The sequence below is a fragment of the Microchirus variegatus genome (genome assembly GCF_963457635.1).
Source record: "Microchirus variegatus genome assembly, chromosome: 18".
Taxonomy (NCBI): domain Eukaryota; kingdom Metazoa; phylum Chordata; class Actinopteri; order Pleuronectiformes; family Soleidae; genus Microchirus; species Microchirus variegatus.
Genome location: NC_139819.1, coordinates 16766312 through 16788388, shown reverse-complemented (window position 1 = coordinate 16788388; position 22077 = coordinate 16766312). Strand labels below are relative to the sequence as shown.

The 22077-nt window shown below is 40.2% G+C and overlaps 1 protein-coding gene across 1 annotated transcript in view; it reads left to right on the top strand.

Annotated features, from left to right (window-relative positions):
• Nucleotides 1-5834, top strand: part of LOC310940473 (transmembrane protein 132D) — a gene marked incomplete at both ends in the record, with an annotated part of 206871 nt that extends 201037 nt beyond the window's left edge. Inside the window, 4 exons of the mRNA XM_083905450.1 lie at nt 2922-3050; nt 3845-4078; nt 4256-4527; nt 5213-5834. Of these exons, the coding sequence (XP_083761576.1) occupies nt 2922-3050; nt 3845-4078; nt 4256-4527; nt 5213-5834 (1257 nt within the window). The remainder of the gene's footprint in view (nt 1-2921; nt 3051-3844; nt 4079-4255; nt 4528-5212) is intronic.
• Nucleotides 5835-22077: the final 16243 nt, after the last annotated feature.

The following is a 22077-nucleotide window of genomic DNA, read 5'->3' as shown; positions in this document are numbered from 1 at the left end:
TGTAAGCGCCCCCTATAGGCACAAACAGGTTACAGCACCCTGTGAACATCAGTGGCAACACAATACAAAAGTACCTTCTTCTCACTGTACTTTTAAGCACCACAAAAAGTATCTGTGTTTCAATGTTATTCAGCTGCAACAATAACAACAGTCTTTCTCTCTCGGACGCCATTGCTCACTGTAGCCAGAAGCGCAACAACCAACGACGTTACCTACCATTGGCGTCATGGGACTAGGCCGGTCTGGCGTAGCGACACCTACTGATGGGGCGAGAAATTTCATTGCATATCATATATATTCATTGGAGAACTATGAGGGCTCGAGGGGTCTCCATGGTTAAGCAGTTGGATAGCACATTGCGCAGTTGTAGAAGTGTAATCACCGCTTAAGACAATAATTTCGTCATGTGCGCAGGAACGTAACGTCCAGCAGATGAGCACTGCTCTACACACGTGCCTGCGCTTAACGACGTTTATGTACACGCATGTTAAAAGCAACTGATAGATGTCGACCTACCCGATACATGACACATGAATTGAGTAATCAGATCTATATGTACCCAGCTGCTGTACAAAGAAAACGCAGTTAGCTGTCTGACTGAGGTAACATTAAAATTAGCGTTAGCGTTGTCCTTGGTGCTTATTACGTCCGAAGTCACTTTGACTGACAAAATGACACCACTGATATTAGCCAGCTCCGGCAAATTATATAGTGGCGGCGTCTTTCTTCAGACAACACAGCAACCACAAAAGCCATGCTTGATCAAAATTGTAATTAACATGTACAGTACGAAACATACAGAACCACAGCACAAGCCGGTTGGTTCTCAAAGTGCGGCCCGTGGGCCAATAGCAGTGAATTACAGTTGATAGTTTTAATCCAGGAGCTACTAAGCTTGTTAAATGTTTAGTGGACATTACTGGATACAGATCAATAATTGTAAACAAAAATACTGGGTATTTACCTGGTTTCTATATGGTGAATTTTAGTGTATTATTGGGTTATAAGCTGGTAATAAGCAGGTAGCTACAGCCCCCAATTACTAGCTATTTACCCAGTAAATATTGGTAACAGAAATGTGTTACTTGGTATTAACCTGTAATTAGAAGGTAAGAACAATGGCCAAAATACTGGGTAATTACCCAGTAAATTATAAAGCGTTATTACATTAATGCTTAAATGACATTATATTAACGCTTACATTACTTAACGCTAAACTGTAGAACTGCAATCTGGTCATTTTTTCTTTGGCGGCCCTCAGTCCAATGTTGGGTTCCTAAATTGGCCCTTGGGTATCAAATCTTTGAGAACCCCTGATATAGAGGGATACAGCGTCAGACATACACAATGAATATAGTTTTTTTTCCTCTTCTGCATGCATACTCGAACTTGGCAAGTTCTCTGGTTGCCCGTCTTAGTCAGACTAAGGCCTTAGCTTGATTAAGCTGTGCATGCAAATGAAGTGTGATGAGTGTTTATACCAGAAAAAGGTCCAAAAGAACTAACAACTACAAACGCACACACACACACACACACACACACACACACACACACATACACACACACACACACACACACACACACACACACACACACACACACACACACACACACACACACACACACACACACACACACACACAAAGTCAAAATAAGATATCATGTCCTCTGGATGTTGTAATTATCCAATTTTCAGAATGCAGGTTTCACAAGCAGATACATGACAACCATTCTGAACACAAACACGTCTAACACACACACACACACACACACACACCAACACACACACACACCAACACACAGTGATGGACAGCATCTTAATCTGTTCCCACCTCTTCCTGAGAGCCCCTCGGTTGTAATTATAGATGTTAAACAGCCGTTTTTGTGCTGCGGACGTCATATTGCTCTTATCTCTTCCACGATCACTTTCTAATTAGAAGTGTGTACTACAGCCACGACCACCTTCAGGTATTTTGCTAATGACAGTCAAGGCCGGTATTTTGCCCCAACAGAAAAAAGTTTTGGTTTTAAACTACATTTTAATACCCTGTTCAAAAAAACTGTAATTTTACAGAATTATAATATTTGTTGTAGAAACTGAGCAATATTGCTTGCTTCTTGTACTTTTTAGATTTTTGTTTTACATTATTGTCACTATCACTGTTTTCTGTGCATATTTATTTCACCCCATGAAAAATTACCAATAACAGACAAATTTAACTACTATAATAAAGTATATTAGTATACTCCTGCTTTTATCCACATCTCTTACACCATGTGTAGATAAATTATACAACTATGGACAATGATATTAAGGAGGTCAGCCAAATAAAATGAATATGAAAAAATAGTGGAGGCTGGAAGTGAAATTTAATGTGAAAATGAAGTGTTGTCTATCACGTGTGAGCTCAATTACCAATGTAGGGAGTTCTATTTTTGTTTGTTTTTGTTTTTTTTCACTATGTTATACTGACAAAGTATTTCTTGAGTCATAACAGGAAGAAAGCAGTCGGGTTTTATAAAAGGAAATGGTGAGACAGGATCACATAAAGAAAAGCAGAGAGCGAGAGAAAAATGCATTCACTGCCAAACTTGTATTATTTATAGAAGAGCTGCAGCTAGAAAAGACAAAATAAAATTAATTCTTCCTCTCAGTTTTCATACTTATTGTGCTGGTAGATATAGACAATGGAAAATGAGGCAATAGAGTCAGAAAATAAGGACTCGTCTAGTCTCTCCTGCTGCAAGAGGAAGAACATACTGTTTATTCCCATTGTGTTGGAGAAACGATTGAATTGTTCGACAAAACCTTGGTCAAGCTTCCAATGAGAATAACCTTTCTCCATCAATAAACCTTTCGGTGTTTTGAAGTTTTTTGTTTTTTTTCTTTTGACTTTCTTTCTTGTCTTGGTCTTGTTCAGGAAGCTGCGGTCAGCGCATGGATCCAGTACAGTGACGGTTCAGTAACGCCACTTGACATCTATGATCCCAAGGACTTCCTCCTCTCTGCTGTTTCACTGGATGAGGGTGTAATCTCCATAACCAATCAGGTACAGGCAACACTCTTAGAAATTAAAGGGCTAAGTCGAACCATATAAGGTTCTTCGGCTTGTCCTCATAGGAGAACCCTTTTTGGTTCCAGGTAGAACCTTGTAGTGTAGTGTTACCAAGAACCCTTGAAAAACTCTTTCTTTGGGAAGGTTTTTCAGGAGTAAATGATTCCAGGTAGAACCTCAGCCCTTGTAGAAGAACACTTTTGGAACCCTTATTTCTAAGGGTGTACTTACCTCTCAGTAACATACTTCAGTGTAGTCAATCGTAAATCCCGGTCGATTTGTTCAGCACGTTCAAAGTTATCAGCGATGACGTCATCGAAGACGAAACTCCTCAAATCACTGCCTTCAGAAATCTCTCCGCTGTCAAAGTCCTCCATGTTTGTGAGAAGGTATTTCAAAACAATGTCGCGAGGAACCCTTATACCCCCCGAAAATTGATCTGCTTTACTGGCGTCTATGAGAGAATAAAACATGCAGCCGCTAGCCCGGCGTCAATGGTAGAATTGCAGCAATGCTTTCCCGGCGTCAATGGGTTAAACAGGATGTAGCCAACACAAACAGAAATAACTTCAGTTTATTTAGCAAAGCACCATGTCAAGTAGACTAAGTCTGCTGTCATGACTGAGGCTGACACAAATCTCAATATAATTTCTAATTTTTTGTCCGAATCAGATGCATCAAATTGTATCATTAAACCTTTAGAGAACATAGGAAATACATATTTGCAGATGATGTTGTCTAAAGTAGAACTTGAGCAAAACCATCTTCATGTTATCCCTGTTCATTAGGAACAGCACTGGCCAATTGTGGTCGCAGAGGCCAATGGACAAGGGCCACTTGTTCGTGTGGAAATGGTCATCTCTGAGACTTGTCAGAAGTCCAAAAGGAAGAGCGTTCTGGCGTCTGGAGTTGGCAACGTGCTGGTGAAGTTTGGAACAAAGAGCAAGGAAAGGGGTGAAATGGAAAGAGGACAGGAGGAAGGAGGAGGGATGGACAACAGCACCTTTGAGCACCGGACAAAGGATGGAAGAGAGTGGAAGTCCAACAGTGCAGCAGTGGATCGAGAGGAAGGAGCCATGAGGAAGGTAAGAGGGGAAAAATTAATTATGGGTAATTGATAGTTTTGGGTTGTGTCATGTGCAAAGGTTTTGGCCAACACTGTACTAATATACAAGTATACGTTGATTTCCTGTCACCAGGTGAGCACAACAACCAAGAGCACAGTAATCCATCGTGCTGCAGGTGGTAAAGCTGCCAGTGGAAGCAGCAGCAGCCGAGGCAGTGGTCCGAGCCAAGAGGGAGACTACAGCAGTGTCCCAGCACAGGTGGAAGTGCCAGGGACTGGGGGCAGTGAGTTAACCCACACCACCAGAGGCCTGTCGGACCTGGAGATTGGGATGTATGCCCTTCTGGGAGTGTTCTGTCTGGCAATACTAGTTTTTCTCATCAACTGTGTCAGCTTTGCTTTCAGGTAAAACAATAGTTGTTTTCCATTACTTGAGCTGTATGAGTAGGGTAAATAAAAAGGCCTCTACTGAGCGATTGAATGACCTCATAGTTAAACTATTATTGATTTTTTGTTTGGTCTTTTGGTCTGACCAAAAGTAATGTAAAAATTTTAATAGTTTGCCCATCTGAATATAGGCTGTGTCAAGCAATACTATCAGACCTGAGTGAGGAAGCATTTGTGTGCATGTAGTGGTAGTGCAGGGGCAGGCAGGGCAAGAAGTGTTCATGGCATCAAACTGCTAAATCAAAGGGGTTTTTTGAGCAGTTCTGTACTTCTGAAAAGAGCACTTTTTCAGTCATACTCTAACCGGTTTGCAGCCATTTGCAGTGTGAGAATGTTACACAAGATTTCAACACTATGAGTCGTGTGGTGCTGATTAAGCAGCATTTTGTGAAGTAATCTGACAACGTTTGAAAGTTTATCAAAATGAAAGCACTACAGTTTTAAACTTTACACTTGTGTGACCGTGTAAGGCCCTTTTCTTTCCCAAACGTATATTGCATGTGCCATCTAGCTAAAGGATACCTCCACTTAAGTGTACGTTATTTTAAGAATATGTTCTGTGCAGAAAACTGAGGTTTGTTTTATAAATACTAGATAAGCATAGTCTGAACTTGTTGATTAATTATTTTTCCTTTATCTGCAGATATCGGCACAAGCAAGTACCTGTTCTGGAAACAGGAGGCAACATGAACCACGCCCACGATTGGGTGTGGCTTGGCAATGAAGCTGACCTCTTATCTGACCACACCGATCAATGCCAGGGTGGGATACCAGATGAATGCACCACCATCATTGACCGAAATGAAGGAGCGTATGAGGAGAACAAGTACCTGCTTAACGGGGCTGGCAACACTTTGATGATGGGTGTGGGCACAGGCATGGGCACACTTGGTGGGAGTAGCAGCACAGGTGGACACCGTGGCGTAGCCCATGGACAAACCTTACCCAGATCTGTCCCAGAACCACATCAGTGCCTAATCACTACTGGTGGCAAAGATGCCACAAGCCACACAGAGCATCTCAATAATTCACCCAGATCCACGGCTGCAGCTGCAGTAGCAGCCGCCAAACGCAAACGTGTCAAGTTCACATCTTTTGCCACTGTCCTGCCCAATGATAATTCAGGTGGGGGTGGAGCATACACCAACTCCTCAGTCCTGATGACCAATGGGAGCGAGGATGACATCAAGTGGGTGTGCCAGGATATGGACCTGGGTCAGTCTGAAATCAGAACCTACATGGAGAGGATACAAGACAATCTGTGACGGTAATGGAGGGGCAGAGAATAAACGCAGGCATGGGGGAGGCAGATGGACAATTAGTACAATTCACCTGTAATGCCTTTGCAGTGGATGAAGGGAGGAATTATGGAAGGGATATGAGACAAATGACAGGAAGTGTGGTTAGTATTATCAAATAGATGCTTAAATTTGACTCCCCAAGGCCATGAAAAGCTTTATGTCATTACTAGGTTACTCTGAAATCAATGGTAGAGAACAATAAATAACCATGACTTCATTTTATATTATTTATTGTCAGAATGTTAGTGTAAAATCAATAATTAGACCACTACGGGTGATGGATGTTTATTTCACATTACCAGAAAATCATTGTGCTACTAAATTCAGGGTTTGTTGCTGGATTATTAAGTCACTCTATATGTGGTGAATACATTTTACTCATGTGGTATATTAGTGTGGGTGTTGACTGGGAGATCTAGTTTAATTTTCCAGTATAATGAATGACTAAAGAACAGGTGTACGGCAAAGATAAAGACTGTTCTTTTTCTATTGTGTGACACGTTTCATTTTGACATTGCTCACAGGTTAATTACAATGTGAAAAATATAAAAATAAATATGTATATTTTTTTTTATATTTTTTACATTTTTCAGTCACCAGTTGAGTTTTGTCATTCGGCACTTTATTCAGGCAATTTCCTCAAACGAGACGTGCCAAGAGTTGGAAATGAAAAGTCACACACAAGACTGTTTCTCCCTTGGATCCACGACAGAGGCATTTAATCTTGCACAATTACAAACAGGAAAGGACACGAGCCATATTTGAGGCTTTCTTACTGTGTTCAGAAACCGATCCTGTCGTCTCCCCCCCCTCCCCCCGGCCCTTCTCTGCGTATGTGACTGGACATCAGCAGAGACAACGTGGAAGAAAGGACACAGTAACATACTGTGAAACTCTGCCTATAAATGAAACAGACCGGGGCGTCTCCTGTCAAATAAAAGAGGAGGTTGCTCAGAGTTCTAATGTGACACTGAGGATTATTTAAAAATACAAACATGTCGGCTCCAGAACAGACTGTGTTGCACATGGAGCAAACAGAATACTCTCAATGACATTACAATACAAATGAAAATGGAGAGACTCTCGTGAATAACTGATAGATATGAGGTCATGAAAACTTGTTTGTTATTTCTGAACCTATTAATTTCATATATATATATATATATATAATGTTTTCCTTTTTGTTTGTTCTTTTTGATAAATAGAATGTTTTTATTATGTTATCTGAGTTTTCTTTCCCACTTTGGAAAGGTATTATTCATTTTATTATTGTTGTTAAGATTTTAAGGATATATGGTTATTTTCTTTCTTTCTTTTTTTCTTTTTTTAGAGATCTATTTATTTATTAACATTTGAGAGGGTGAGGAATGGAAGGAAGGGCAAAGACTAGAGGGAATATTGCTGCTGGTGAATGATAGAACATACTTTCATGGTGCATTCACACCCAAAAGAAGGCAATTTTTGCATCTCATTAGGGTTAGGGTTATGTGGTCAATGTGTAATTTGTATTTATTTTCATTACTCACACAAGTAACAGAGGTTCACTCAACTGGTGACCACTCGCCTGAGGCTCAGTCTAAAGCAAAGTATGTTCATAGTAACATGTGATCGACAGCTTGGATTGAGTAAAAGACTCATAAGCCTTGTTTCCATCATGGTTCAGTTCGATTTGTTAGAGTACGGTGCGGTTTGGAACAGTAAAGCGACGATGGTCATGTCGGCAAGATGTGTAGTGTGAAGTTGTACCGGTGCGCAGACTATGAACGACGACATTGAATGCGACACAACAGACAATAACACGTGCAACAACAGAGGAAAATAGTTGTGGCCTGTTATTTTGGTACTATTTCTAATGGAAACAAAAAAAAAAAAAAACATGTACCATACCATCCCGAAACACTTCACTCGTTTATACTGGGTAGTACAACTTTCTCGCTCATTTTCTGCCACACCCTCTTTGTCTTTGCCCGGTCTTGCTCGCTTTGGGATGTTGGAAGAATCTCAACGCTGATTAGCTTTTGCACCATCAAGTCATGAATTTCAATATTTCACCTGCAGCAGCTGAAGGGAATGATGCAAAAATTGCATTTTTGCGTCACAAGGTTTCATGTCGCCTGGCGCGACTGAAATTTCAACTCGTGTCTTTGCATTGCCTTTGTTCTTAATTTCAGCGTGTGATAAAAATTTGTTTCAAGCTCGATGTGAACGCACCTTTAGAGAGGGAGACGGAACATGCAGAGGTTGCCTCACCTTCATTAAGCTCAGGTGACGAGTCATAAAAATAAATAGATGAAAAAAAATAACAATGGAGAAGTGTAAGATTGTCAAGATTGCAATATTTAATTATCATTGTGTTGCTGTTTCAGAGTACTCTGTATGTTGTAAATAAGAAAACATGCTTCAAAGTGCTTGTGAATAAGACGCAGGTCACTACAACAACATAATATTTTGTACATTTTACGGTGCAAATGGTACACAATACTATCAACCACCACAACGTGAAAGTGATAATTATTGTTTTTTTTATTGGTTCCTTTTGTAATGATGTACCAGTCTTTGTTTCAAGTATTGATTGAGTTCTTGTCTTTGTACAGGGTAGGAATCAGTTTACCTCCAATTAAGATGTAAAAATGGAGGCAATCCATCTTGTATCACACTCAAAAGTGCTTGAGTATGGCAAGTGTGAGGAATCAATTTCAGAGAGAAAAACAAATCAAATGTATTTATTTGAGTGGGTGAGTCGGCTGGAAAACAAAGGCAGAACCTGGACTACTGCCCAAAACTAAGCATCTCTATTTTTTAGGCATTTTCTTCAACAACAAACATAGTAATCATACACACTGAAATCACAACCCAAATTATTGGGTCTGAAACAAAATGAAGAGGATTAAAAGGAACAATTACGTGGACCGATGGACAAAAGACCTGAGCTGACTCGAAATGGGAGAAACAAAATGGGCTGCACAGCCTCCACCAAAGCAATAGATATTTTTTGACTACTGATGGCAACTGTCCTGTGTTTTTTGGATACGTGCACGTTGCTGTATATGGTAGCAACAAGACTGTAAAAGAGGAGGTCAACCAGGTACAGGGTGAAAAGCAGTTTGAGGTCAAAGTGTAGCAATGTTCTCAGATCTTTTTGACATGTTAGAACTGTGAGTTTGATCATCATTTACAGGCTGTGACACCAATTCTACCTGTTGTTTCTAAAAAAAAATGTAAAAAAAAAGATTTTTAGCCTGGCCAATCTGAGATGATGAAAATGTTTCTGTAAGCAATTGGATAGATGTTTGTCGTAGTTTTCTAGGAGCGATAGCTTTCTAATAATGGCTTTCTAATAGCGTCTCATGACTTTTGTCTAGCCTGGCTAATGTCAGACCCCATCTCACCCAGACTAAGCAATAGCCGAAAACAAAAGACAGCTGTTCTTTGGTGGCCGCCCTGGTGGATGTATACAAAAGCTGCTAGATATTGCTTCTCTGTCGTCATTGCATTAAGCACCTTTTTAGGAGAGTTTGTAGTTGGCCAAAACAACTTCCTTGCCAGACGAAATCAAATCACTGGCAGAGTCGACTGGGTTCAGATCGGATCTTTGACTTGCATCATACAGTATGTCTTTGTTGTAAAAGGACGGCAACTTCCTGCATTGTTACTTCATTTAAAAGTTACCAACAGTTGCCACCTTTGCAATTGTCAGTGGATTACGCAGTTTATTCTGCTACTGAAGAATAAAAGTATTGTGAGACACACTGATAACTCACGGTTTGTATCTTAATCCTTATTTCCCACATTCTGCTCAGAGGCTCTTTTGGAGCTATATGGGAAAATTGTTACGCAAATACCTCTCTGACAATCTGACCATTATAGAGTCAGGTTCATATATAACTAATCTAAAATACAGTAGCAGTGAGTAAATGAACTTATTACCAACGAAAGATCAGGGTGCGACAATAATAGCCATAATTGATCATTCAGTACATTACATGCATTACATAAAATAATGTATACTTGTGATAGCTCGGTGTTTTTGCAATTATTACATTGATATGCATTTAACTCTCGATCTAAATTCAACATAGAGCTGCCGAGGATCATTAAAACGTATTTTCCTTTTGTAAAAGCTATTTTAGACAGAGCTGGAATACACTCAGATTTGTATTTGGAAGGTATATATATATAGATATAGATATAGATGTACAGCAGTTAATCACCAAACAAGCAGTACAAATGTCTCCTACTACAGTAGACACTTCTAACTCTATGGAAAATAAATCAAATCACAATTTAAAAAGAAAAAACACAAAGTTGTCACAACCAAAACCTTAACGTCCTTACATGTGTGTTCAGCTGGTGAACAGGAGCGACAACAGGTAGAATAGGTGGTGGTCACAATCCCTGAATGTTTTTCTTTTTTTGCTCTTGTCATTGTTTAAACATGGTTCTTGGAGGCCAATAAAGACTCATAACCAAAAGGTGACAGCCTGCTCCTTTGTCTTATAAAACTCTCTCACACAATTATTTAAGAACAGTCGACCAAAGGGTCATGCTCACATTGCTTGGGGTTTTGATGTTAATCGTAAAACACATAAAACAATACCATCTATACATTAGAATCAAACAGAACTTAGATGTGTATAAAGTACTTTTAAAAATCATTTTAACCAGTGCAGTGTCCGTAGTTAGTATGTGCACACCGCAAATCGAATATGCCTTGTAAAGAGATTCCAGTGTGGCTGACAGTCACAAAACACGTATCTACGCTAATGCTAATCGTAGCCTCTCTAGCTTACCTTAGGAAACATGTTTGCCAAGTGAGCCGCAAAATAGTAGCATGCTAATGCTAAATAAATCGTCCACGTATTGAATGGACACCGTGAGGACAGCCTCTTCACTCCCACCTCCCTGCTCCAGACAGCGCAGCTGCTGCTGATGAGCCGCTGCCTGCCTGGTGTAGTGTGAGATATGCCCGTCACAGTCACACAGACAGACACTTGCTTTGTATAACTGTGTGGTAAAATGTCAATCTAAAACTACACTACTCCTTGGTTATAATATGTTGTTCGATCTGTCACCTATCTATCTATCTATCTATCTATCTATCTATCTATCTATCTATCTATCTATCTATCTATCTATCTATCTATCTATCTATCTATCTATCTATCTATAACTGTGCGATCGAAACTTAATATCAAGAAAAAAAAAAGAGCTCATTGATTCACTGACTGTATGAAGAGACTGTGGTTTCGTGTCTTTTTACCAGTGGTAAGTCAACCACCTGTTTTTGTCTCGAAGTAGAACAATTTTATTAAAGAGGTTTGAAATGGGACTGAGTGAGGAATAGAACTTGACAGAAGAAAAGCCTCGATATGACATTAGAACACAGAGCACTGATGCACCTTATCTTCTGATGTGTGCTCCCTCTTTCTTTTTTTGCATATTAATTATTAAAACACACAATACAATCTACATCATGTAGTTTCACCCTGTTTGGATGAATTATTGCTTCAGAGGCACAAACGATCAGCCCTTTGTTCAGTCAGCTGAACGGCGGACAGTCAGATATGTCTGGAGATGGCATCAGCGCTATCGAATTACACTCGGCGAGCACTTAATTAGAAACACCATACCACAGTAACACTGGGTTAGACCTTCCCCTTCCTCTGCTGTCAACACCGCCTCACTTTGTCAAATAATAATTCTACAAGAGGTTATCATGTTGCATAATTGTGTACTGCTCAGATGATGTGAAATGTCATGTCACAGTCGTCCTGACCAAAAAATCTGTTTCTGGTTTTTAAGTGTGGTTTTGTCACAAAGTCTGGACTGACACTGCTGTGTACTCAGCTAGCAGGACTACAGTATATTACTGTATCAATATATTGTCTCAACCCTGTAGGATTAAATACAGGTATCCACACATACACACAGTACGTGTTCTTAATTAAACTTTTTTTTTTTTATCCATACAATGTTGTGAGCAAAATGCTGAGAGCAAAATGCTTCACTGTCATTTGTCCACATGCTTCTGTGCCCTTTCACTATTTTTGGCCATGAGATTTTCAAAGGCATCTGTATCAGTAAAGAAGAAAAAGAAAAAACATTGCTGTCCTCAGGGCTGGATTTGGAAGTTTCCCTGTTTTATGACTTCAAACCCAAACTGATGCACTTTGATTTTGATGGCGGCGGTTTACGGCGTCAGCGTTAACGCACGTTAACACATGACGCGTTTCCATGACGACTGACCGGAAAAATGTGACTCCTGATTGTTAAAATGAGTCTTTAAAGCGGAACTAGACCGGAAGTTCCAATTAACGATGTTTTTTAGTGTGTATCTGCGTCATTACCTTGTTTATAAAGCCCTGACGGTTCAAAACAAACAGTTCAGCCACTGCTGAGAACGCTGTGTTTTATTGTAATCTCGGGCTCGGTGAGATCTCTTAAAAAAACCCAGTCCGGTTACGTAAACAGCAGTTCTCCTGAACAGCAGATCCTCCTGCTCCGGGCACTAAGTAGAGCTCCATAACTAACATATTATGTGCAACAGGACCACTCTGTGTGAGCTTTAAAGTAACGCTAAACTTTAAAAACAGAGGCACACATACGCAGTACACAGGTACGCTGGTAATTTGTAGCGCTGCTCTTTTCGTTTAAAGGTCACATAGAGTGGTCCTGTTGCACATATATGTTGGTTATGGAGGTCTACTTACATACATTAACTTGTTTTTATGGTCAAAAACCTCCTAGTTGCTGTAAACGAGCCGATAGAAATCTGTCTTTTCTCTCCTGAGCCACGATATTTCAGACATAAATCTCACCCCCAGAAGACAGAGTCTTGTGATTGGCCAGTACCCGGAAGTGACATATTCAGCACACCCGCTCGCAGAAGCGCAGCTACCCCCTCTGGAACAGTGGATGCACTGCTACTCATTATCAAAACATTGTTTTAAAGCGGATCTCGACCGGAAGTTGTGTATAAGCGTCATTACCTTGTTTATGAAACCCTGAAGGTTCGAAACAACCAGTTCAGCCATTGCTGAGAACGCTGTGTTTATTGTAATCTCGGGGCTCAACGAGATCTCTGAAAATCCCGTAATAGTTATGTAACAGCAGATCGTCCTGCTCCGGGCACTAGTCCGGGCACATCCGGTTGCGTACATTGAACAGCAGAAGAAGAAGAATGTCCGTTGTGGAGGTGTTTCACGTGCGATAGTGTCTTCTGACTCTGGGTCTGACTCCGGGTCAAAGTCATAAAAGGGACTGCGGCGGGGAGTCGTGAAGAAGCTTTTTTTAAACACTGTTAAAACAATGTCTTGATAATGAGGAGCAGTGCATCCACCGTTCCACAGGGGGGAGCTGCGCTTCTGAGAGTTGGTGTGCTGAATAGTAGTGGCCAATCACAAGCCTCTGTCTTCTGGGAGTGAAAGTTCACTCTGAAATATCGCGGCTGATGAACAGTGTCAGAAAAGAGGATTCCTATCGGCTCGTTTACAGCAACTAGGAGGTTTTTGACCATAAAAACAAGTTAATATATGTAAGTAGACCTCCATAACTAACATTTATGTGCAACAGGACCACTCTATGTGAGCTTTAACAGTGCAAAAATTAGCAAATTCGAATACACTCAAACAACACTTACATCAGCGTTTGATTGATGTCATGGAGGGAAATTAAGGGATAGTTGGAGAAATAGCCTGAGAGACTCTATGTGACCGTTACTACTCATAAAGAGTAATGCAGGTCCACATTTGGTTGAGTGCTCCAGTGTTTTCCCTCATGAGTCTGCATGGCTTCTGTGGATAGCTTCAATCTCAGTGGGGCGTAAAATACATTTCTGAACAGGATCCACATGACTCTGCATGTTTAAGGCTCGCTCTCTGCCCAAGCAAGCAGGCTCAAGTTTTACTTGTAATATTATAAAATATTATATAGAATTTGGTAAAGTTATAAATCTTGTTTTTCTAATCTTATCTAATATACTGTATCTATTAATATATCTATGAAATATTACTGGTATGAGCAGTAAAAAGAATAACATTGAGATTATGATGAGTATGATGAGTATGCCTGGATTGTATAAAATGTTTTGTCGAATGATTTAAATTAAGCAGGGAAGCAATAAGAAGTGCAAAATAATCTATAGTGATTCGACTTTAGTGTTACAACTGTTTTTTTTTCTTTTTAAATTTAAGATAGTTGGTTTGAGTTTAGGTTCATTATTGACTCACATGTTTCAAGACGTACCCATCAGGTATATGTTGGTTTTAGTGCTGAGCACGTTAAAGCATGACAGGTTTCTATGACAGAAAAAGGGGCATGTGACGTCATGTTTACGTGCCACGACACCGGAGTCCAGGCACCTTTTACCAGTTAGCTCCATTAGCTGTATTAGCTCCTTTAGCGCCGTTAGCGTGCCTACAGTTGAACTGGAGCGGTCTGTTTATTAAAGCGGACCTAGACCGGAAGTTCCAATTAAATTGAATTTGCACTAATTGTATTTTGTTTATTTCCTTAACCTCAAAATGATGACACCCTTAAATGTCTTGTAAAGAAACGAAACAGGTTTTGAGAAGGTTTTCATCCTTTACAAAAAAAACTGTAGTTTATGGTTAAAATAGGTAATAGTTAATTTAGCACTCATTAAAATTGTTTTGGTTGTTTTGTAATTGTAAGATAATGATGGTAATTAACTATTGTGGTTACATTCTGGTGACAATACACTACAGCTGCTGACTGTCAGCCAAGTGTCTGATTCCCTCAGTGTTCATTGTTGTGGAGGTTTTGACTGTGAGTCCAATTATCAGCACGTCTCCTCCTCTTCCAACACAAACGGAGCAAGTAATTAAAACGAGCGAGACACTGAATTATGTAGTTTCACATTAAAAGTTTGTTTCTCCAAAGCTCTTGGGTGAACATGGGATGTCAGAAGGGCCAGTGAGAAGGACTATTTTCCCTGATAAGTTCATCTGGTTTAAGGTTATGGCTACAATGAAATGAAGCTATAAAAAAAGTCAAGACAACGTGCCTTGAAACTCAAAGAAAGTTAGTTTATGTCGCTTTGTTGTTGTAGTTTGCCTGGAACTTCAAGCTGTCGGTGCTGCAGCTTTGTCTTCTTCCTCGTTAATTTTTTGGTAGTTGGAGGTAAAATTATTCCAAACCCTTGGACTGAGGCTATTAGTGACACATGGGATTATACACTGACTGATGGAAATGTGGCCTTTGCTGAGACTTTTTAAGCCAATGTGCAAATATTCATCTTATCTTAATAATTTGGATGGCAGAATTTATGTACAAATAACTGGTTCTGAAATTAGCTTCCCCGGCTTTAAAAGGTGCATTATGTAATAAATCTACAGCAATTGGCCATAAAATCCTCCTAATATGTCACAGAGACTCAGGAATAATGTTCATATAACAAACTGAACTCACCAACAACAACAGTACAGACAAAATATTCGCATTCAAAAAATCTTTTGCGGACTCAAATTTATGTTTATGTTTTGAAATGATGTTTTGGCATGTGGTGCCACCTACCGCTATCTATCAATCATTGCAGTCAGTAGAGTCTCAGCTGCAGAGCAACCACGGGTTGCCAGTTACGTCAGAGCTACAATGGAAATCAAACAAAACGAAACCTAAAACACCCCGGTATGAAGGTCAAAAACTGCAAGATAAAGTTTTCAATCAATCAATCAATCAATCTTTATTTGTATAGCCCACAGTTTACAAAACACAGTTTGTCTCATGGGACTTCATAGGGTTGGTAACATCCCCTGACCTTCAACCAGGGTAAGGAAAAACTACCAGGGAAAAAACCCTTGTAACAGGGAAAAAGGGTAGAAACCTTAGGGAGAACCACAGGTGAGGGATCCACTCCCTGGACGGACAGACCTGCAGTAGATGTTACCCAAAACATACAATACGTAATAACAAGAATAAAAAGTGAAAAAGTCTTTAAATGCCAGGATCCATCCGGTTTGTCACAACCTGTAGCGAAGGCTGTTGTGGTCAGAGACTTGGGGATAACCGAGTCCTCTTTCCTGTCCTGACCTCATGTCGTTCACTGCTGTCAGCAGAAATGTAAGAGATTAAAAATCAGTTAGAGATTTGCTACATGTGGATTTATGTGCTACATCTCATGGGGGGACATCGGGTAAGTGGTGAGGGTTGAGAAATCGAGGACGGGGTAGAGAAAGTGCGGCTCGTGCAAAGTCTGTGTGCTCATTCTAAGTTTTGCGGAAAAAGCGAGGGTCTATATAGGACATGCTTTTGAATGGTGGAAAGAGTTGAAAGCTTAGAGGAATTTCAAAACGGATGCAGAATTGGCTACTCTTCTCCTAGACAGGTAAGTTAAGCTTGGCTAACTAAGTTAGCATCATCTCTCGACAGGCCTGTAGCCCCGAAGCGGTCCTTGCTTCGAGCGCTCCTCGCTCATTGCTGACGGAGGATACACCGACCGCTCTGGCAACCTGGAGGGTGGAGGAGGAGGCGTATACGACTCTCTGCAGTATTTTGTATTTGAGTGTAGTAACCGTTTTTGTCCACATTCTTACAGATGGCTCCTTTAAAGGTGAAGTAAGTAGTTTATAGGGACATCTAGAGGAGAGGCTGAAATTTACAACAAAGAACTGCTCCTCTGCTCACCCCCTCCCTTCCCTGAGCGATACGGTATCCTCAGCCGGTCAAATGTCGTCCTCGTCTTCTTTCTCCGTGTCAGCAGATGAGGTTCGTGAGGCGAGGGAGAGGGCGAGCTACCGCGGCCGTAGCAGACGAAGCGGAGAGAGTGGAGGCGGGACATCCGCTACAAGTAAAGCAACGCTTGATTTGTTCTCTCGAGTTTTTCTATACAGGCTCCGGTAGAAACATGGCATCGTGGCAATGCAGTAGCGGCCCGTGACCATGTTATTTTACATGACTTTTTGAAACACTATGAAAATGAAACAAAGAATATTATACAGCGACTAGACAATGCAGGAGCACATAATATGTATAAAAAAGTGGACTTTGGGTCATATAAACCCATAGATACTACACAGTGTCCCTTTAAAAATCAGCAATTGCCATTGACCATGATAGCCTCACAAAACACTTCTTCTGGCTACTTGAACATTAAATTAATTTGAAGTCAACGTATTATATATGTTATTGCCCAATGTCAGCTGAGATTGGCACAGCTTCATGTGGAGGATAACGTGGTAGGAAATGGTCAGATGGACATATGTTTGGAAGTAGTCTGAAACTGCATTAGCCAGTGGAGGGCATATAACCGCTGGGTTCCCGTGACAACTCTTCACCTCCTTTGCACACGTGTTTTTTTTCACACAAATTAAAAGCTGACACCTTGTCTTTTTATTTTTTTGTACCAACTGTTTTTCTCTCATGTTGACCCTCTCTTTTCTCTCACTCCGTCTCTCATGCACATCGGGTATCGCACTCCAATTTAATGCCACTTTCCATGAACACGTGTTTTGTCCATCCCTGCGGGCTGTGCTCTGCTACACTAGTTGATTTACAGCTCTTATCAAATACATATTGCCAAGCGAGTGAGACATGCAACCTTTCATTTGCACACCGCCACCCTGCAAATACGACACACTACATTAACAAGAAAAATGACTGCTGCTGTGCATGCCAACAACCTCTCTGTGTGTGTGTGAGAGAAAATAAGACACAAGGATGAATAAAAAGTGCCTCAGAAGGAAATACTGTACACTAAGCAAGCATAAGTTTAAGCTGTATCATTTGTGTGGATGAGAGAGAGCAAGGGCATGTATGCATTGCAAATAGTATTTATTGCTGCAAATTAAATGTTTTTTTTAAAAAGCGAATTAATGCTCAAAGAAGAAGATGAAAAACAACAAGGAAACATTGTGTTTACAAGTGTCAAAGTGTTCTCTAAATCTAGACTTCACCTTGTATATTAAAGCTAAATTACACTACGGTTGAATTAGTTAATCACAGCATATATTAACTGAAAAAAGTACTGACATTTTTCAGTCATTATCTACTGCTTTATCCTCCACATGAGGGTCACAAGTAATACTTGCCATACATTCCAGAATTTTACAGGTTTATTGATTTTCTGGCATATACCATTACCTGCTGTCCCTCTGAATCCTCCTGGTTGGCTGTTTTCCTGTGTCTTTGTGTAAAGCCCTGACTCACAAAACCCCCCCCCCCCCCCCAAAACCCAGTGTACACATGCCCATGCACATGTTTCTATTTCTCTGCAATTAAATCCACTGGCTCAACCTGCTGGATTCAGAAATCGGTGTATGGACACACAGTCAGGACAGAGGTCAGACTGCAAGGTGAGCTGCACAATCTTGTTATTTCTACACTGACACGCACACACATGCAACTTAGCTTAGGAACCTGTTCAACCCATCCCACCATTTGTGCCTCCTCCTGTCTGACAACGTCTGCTGTGATTTATGACTGTCCAACTGTGTGTGTGTGTGCACATAAGCCTGCACTAATAAGCTCTGTAAATACAGTATGTATTCATGACCTCATGCATGCAGATTGTACATAACTGTGTCCGTGTGTAGGCGTGTGATGTATGTATGTTCGGTCCAACTGGGACCTTAAATATCACCTTTCCATTCATCTCTTCTGGTGTATAAAATAATGGATAAAGGGTTGACAATTACAGATGCAGCAACTATCAGCGGATCATTTGCATGAATTAGAATACACCTACATCCCTCTGTTACATACATACATACATACATACATAGTGAATATGTGCCAAGCCATGGCAAAACCAGGAACAAGTAGTCTGAGGGAAAATTCTTCGCCTCAAAGATTTGCACCTTCTGGGAGCCAAGAGACAGTGTCATCACATTTAGAAACTATTGTAGTTCTTATTTGTACTCATTTGTTGTTAAAAAGTAACATGTTCATGAAGTGTAAATTTGTTTAAAATTAGTTGGATTATAATATGTTAAAACATTCATTCTATATACAGGCAAAGGTCACAGGAGAAAAAAGGCATTAGTTTTAAAAATTCATTTATAGTTGGTTGTGTGCACAAATGCCAGAAGACCACGTTTGTTTGTGGGGCAGTGAAGCATCTTTTATTCTAGCATCTCTGTTGGTGTGTCTGTCGTCCTTAGCCAATCATGTCCTCACCTTGTTTAGGGAGGCGGGGCTTAACGTCACCTCCGTGGTGAGGGTTAGCCACTGCTAGATCAGCTTTATCAGCCTCATGTCTTAACCAGACTGACATAGAGCAGTCCTGTGGTTGTTGTGTGTGAACTCTGAGAATCTGCCAGAGGTAAATACATGTGTTTTGATGTGCTAAATGCTGTTGTTTGTGTGAAATGTGTAAAAGACGAGCTGAAATGCTAACCGCTGCTAGCCTTTAGCTTAGCCTGCTCATGGACTTTCACACTGTTATTTTAGCTTCGGCGCTAGCAATTGGTCATTCGTTTAAGACTTACTGTAGGGTTTGTTTTTTTTGTGCCGTGAATGAGATTGTAGCATGGTTACTAAGAGGAACTGTGATTCAGGAGCGGACATTTGCCATAAGAGGGAGAGAATGAGGACCGGGAGAGCCCTGGACTGCTGGAAGGAGACTGTAGCTGCAGTACTTGAACGCTGGTTCATCCACGCCATTCCCTTGCAGCTGAAACTCGCCCTCCCATCTTCATCTCTGACTGTTGCTGGAGTCGTGAGTACCCATCAAACACTTTGCACGTGCCTTTTTGTTTGTGCTGTTTTAACCCAGTGTCATTTAATCGCTGGAGTCGCTGAAATGCAATTTTCATTTTGCACTTTCCAAATTCAAATAAATACTCTAAATAATAATAATACTAAAAACAAGACATGCTGCAAATAATCAAAAACAAATATATCATGAGGGGACTTAAAGAACAGTTTTCTTTTAAAATATAGTTGCAAAGAACCACAAGAAAGAGCAAAAATGTATTGCTTGTTCAAGCATCTCAGGAATTCAAAATTTAACAGACATGCTGAAATAATCCCACTTGCAGCTTGATACGACAATTTCAGTGCACTTATTTTTGTTGTTCTTACCTATGCTTGCTCGTATAATGCTGTTTCAAATTGTAAATCTTTATGGTCTCCAGACATATTAAGCACATTGTTCTTGTGCTGGTTGGAGGGAGAATAAATGCAAATTGCTCAGTCAATTATATTTTTATATTTTTATATATATTTACAAAAATCAGCCCAGTAGGCAAAAATACAAGAAGCCAGTGTTTAAAAACTGTCCAAAAAGACAGAGCAAAGAGGGACAGAAGGAAGTAGAGGTTTGAATGATAGACACAGTTATGAGATGAACCTGTCTCAATAGAGATTGGGTGAAAACACACAGAAATTACAATTTCTGTCAGAGTTGAAGGTGTAGCATGTAATCAGGGTGGCAGCAAACCCAAGGGCAGGAGTGAAGTTTTTTTAAGGGGGGGGGGGGGCAGAAATTGAACCAGGAAAGCACAAGTTGAGTCAGATCATTTATTTATCGATTAGATTCTTAACTGAAAGTTTTCAGGAAAATCTGTAAATACCTCTAGTTTCCTCACAACTCTCAAGGATAGCAAAGGTTTGCTCAGTGTTTGTGACATGGGTCCACTGCAGTTGTCTGACAGTAAATCTAGGATAATTTTTTTTCCAATCAGAAGCTAGACTTTAAATAGGTTATCCTCTCTGCTCATCAACCATCATCCGACAGAGAGGTCGCTAAAAAAGTGGTTCATGGTGGTTAAAAGAGTGTTTTTGCATCACAACATAGTTTCAGTGGTTTTATTTCGGTGATCAAAGTCTTTCGGCTGCCAAATTTTCAATGCGTCCCTAAATATAACATCTTTGTTGGCAAGAGCAATATAACAGCATTGTATTCTTCCTGCACGCCGCAACCATGTGCAACATTAAAGCCAAGCATCGGCAGCATTATAACATCATGATCACGTGATTAACTCCGCAGGTACCGAAACGTGGGATCGAAAAACAAAGCATTTTTCGACAGGGTAATATCAAAGCATTTCAGTCGGAACCATAAAAGAACCAAAGCCGTAGCACTGGTACCTAGTACAGTCAAAGGTTCTAGGTTCGACTCATATTTGAGTCAATTCAACTGGAGACTGTTAAATTATAAAGGGAAATGGAAAGTTTCCAATTTCAAATCCAGTGATTTTGACCAATCTCATCCACATTTGCATTCATGCACAAGGTCTTGCAGATTGCAGCTGTTACAAAATAAGTCATTGTATGTGGTGAATGTTTGCTATGTTACAATATATTAGTTAAAAACATCCTGAGAGGATGTTGATTTCTTGCTTGTGACAAAAGCTTTTACAGGAGAATACTTTTAGTGATAGATCTATAGTCGGTCTCTCATATTTAATGTCTTGGACCTGCAGAAAAATGAAGTGCAAAGTGATTTTGTTGTTTGCCGGTCTCCAGAGAGTTGGACGCACAGTTGAGATGGCGAATGCACTGAGTCCAGGAGGAAAGTTTGTGAAGTGTTTGAAAGGTATTTATGGTCATAGCTGAATGATCGATTGCTTCAACATCAAATACCTCTGAATGTCTACCTCAGGTTTTGGTTTTGAAGACTGAAACCTAAATTTGTCGAAGACCAGAAAGCTGTCTGTGGGAGGAAAACAAGCCATTTTGAAGCTGGGGAAAAGAGTGAAAATCGATCAAACCAATTGCACAAACATTGGTCATGGCTAACAACAATTTGAAATGTCCTGAAAAGGGAAGTAACTATTGGTGTACTGAGGGCAAACCGGTCAGTCCGGAACAAAGAACAGCAGCAGCTGATGATGGAAATGCTGTTTGAGTCAGTGGTGAAGGCATCACCATCCATTGTTCAAATAAGACTTCAACAGCAAACGTGTACTGGCCACACCACTAATCAACAATAATATTAGCTCAGTTTGTCTTTTGCAGTTTGGTTCACCATCTTTGTTTTTCTTCCTCTCTCCATTCATTTTCTTCTCTCTATTATGTTCCCTGACTAAAAGGGACATTATACCAGGGTGTCCGTGGGGGCCTTAAAAAGTCTTAAATCCAATTATTTGAATTTAAGGCCTTAAAATGTCTGTATGAATGTCTAATAAGAAGAAACCGATAAGTGGTATACCTTGTGTTTCTGTTCATAATCAGGGTTTACTGTTTAGGATGAGGGGCTATTGAAGCCATCCATGGTGAGTGCTGTCTTTTGACAACTATTTCAGCT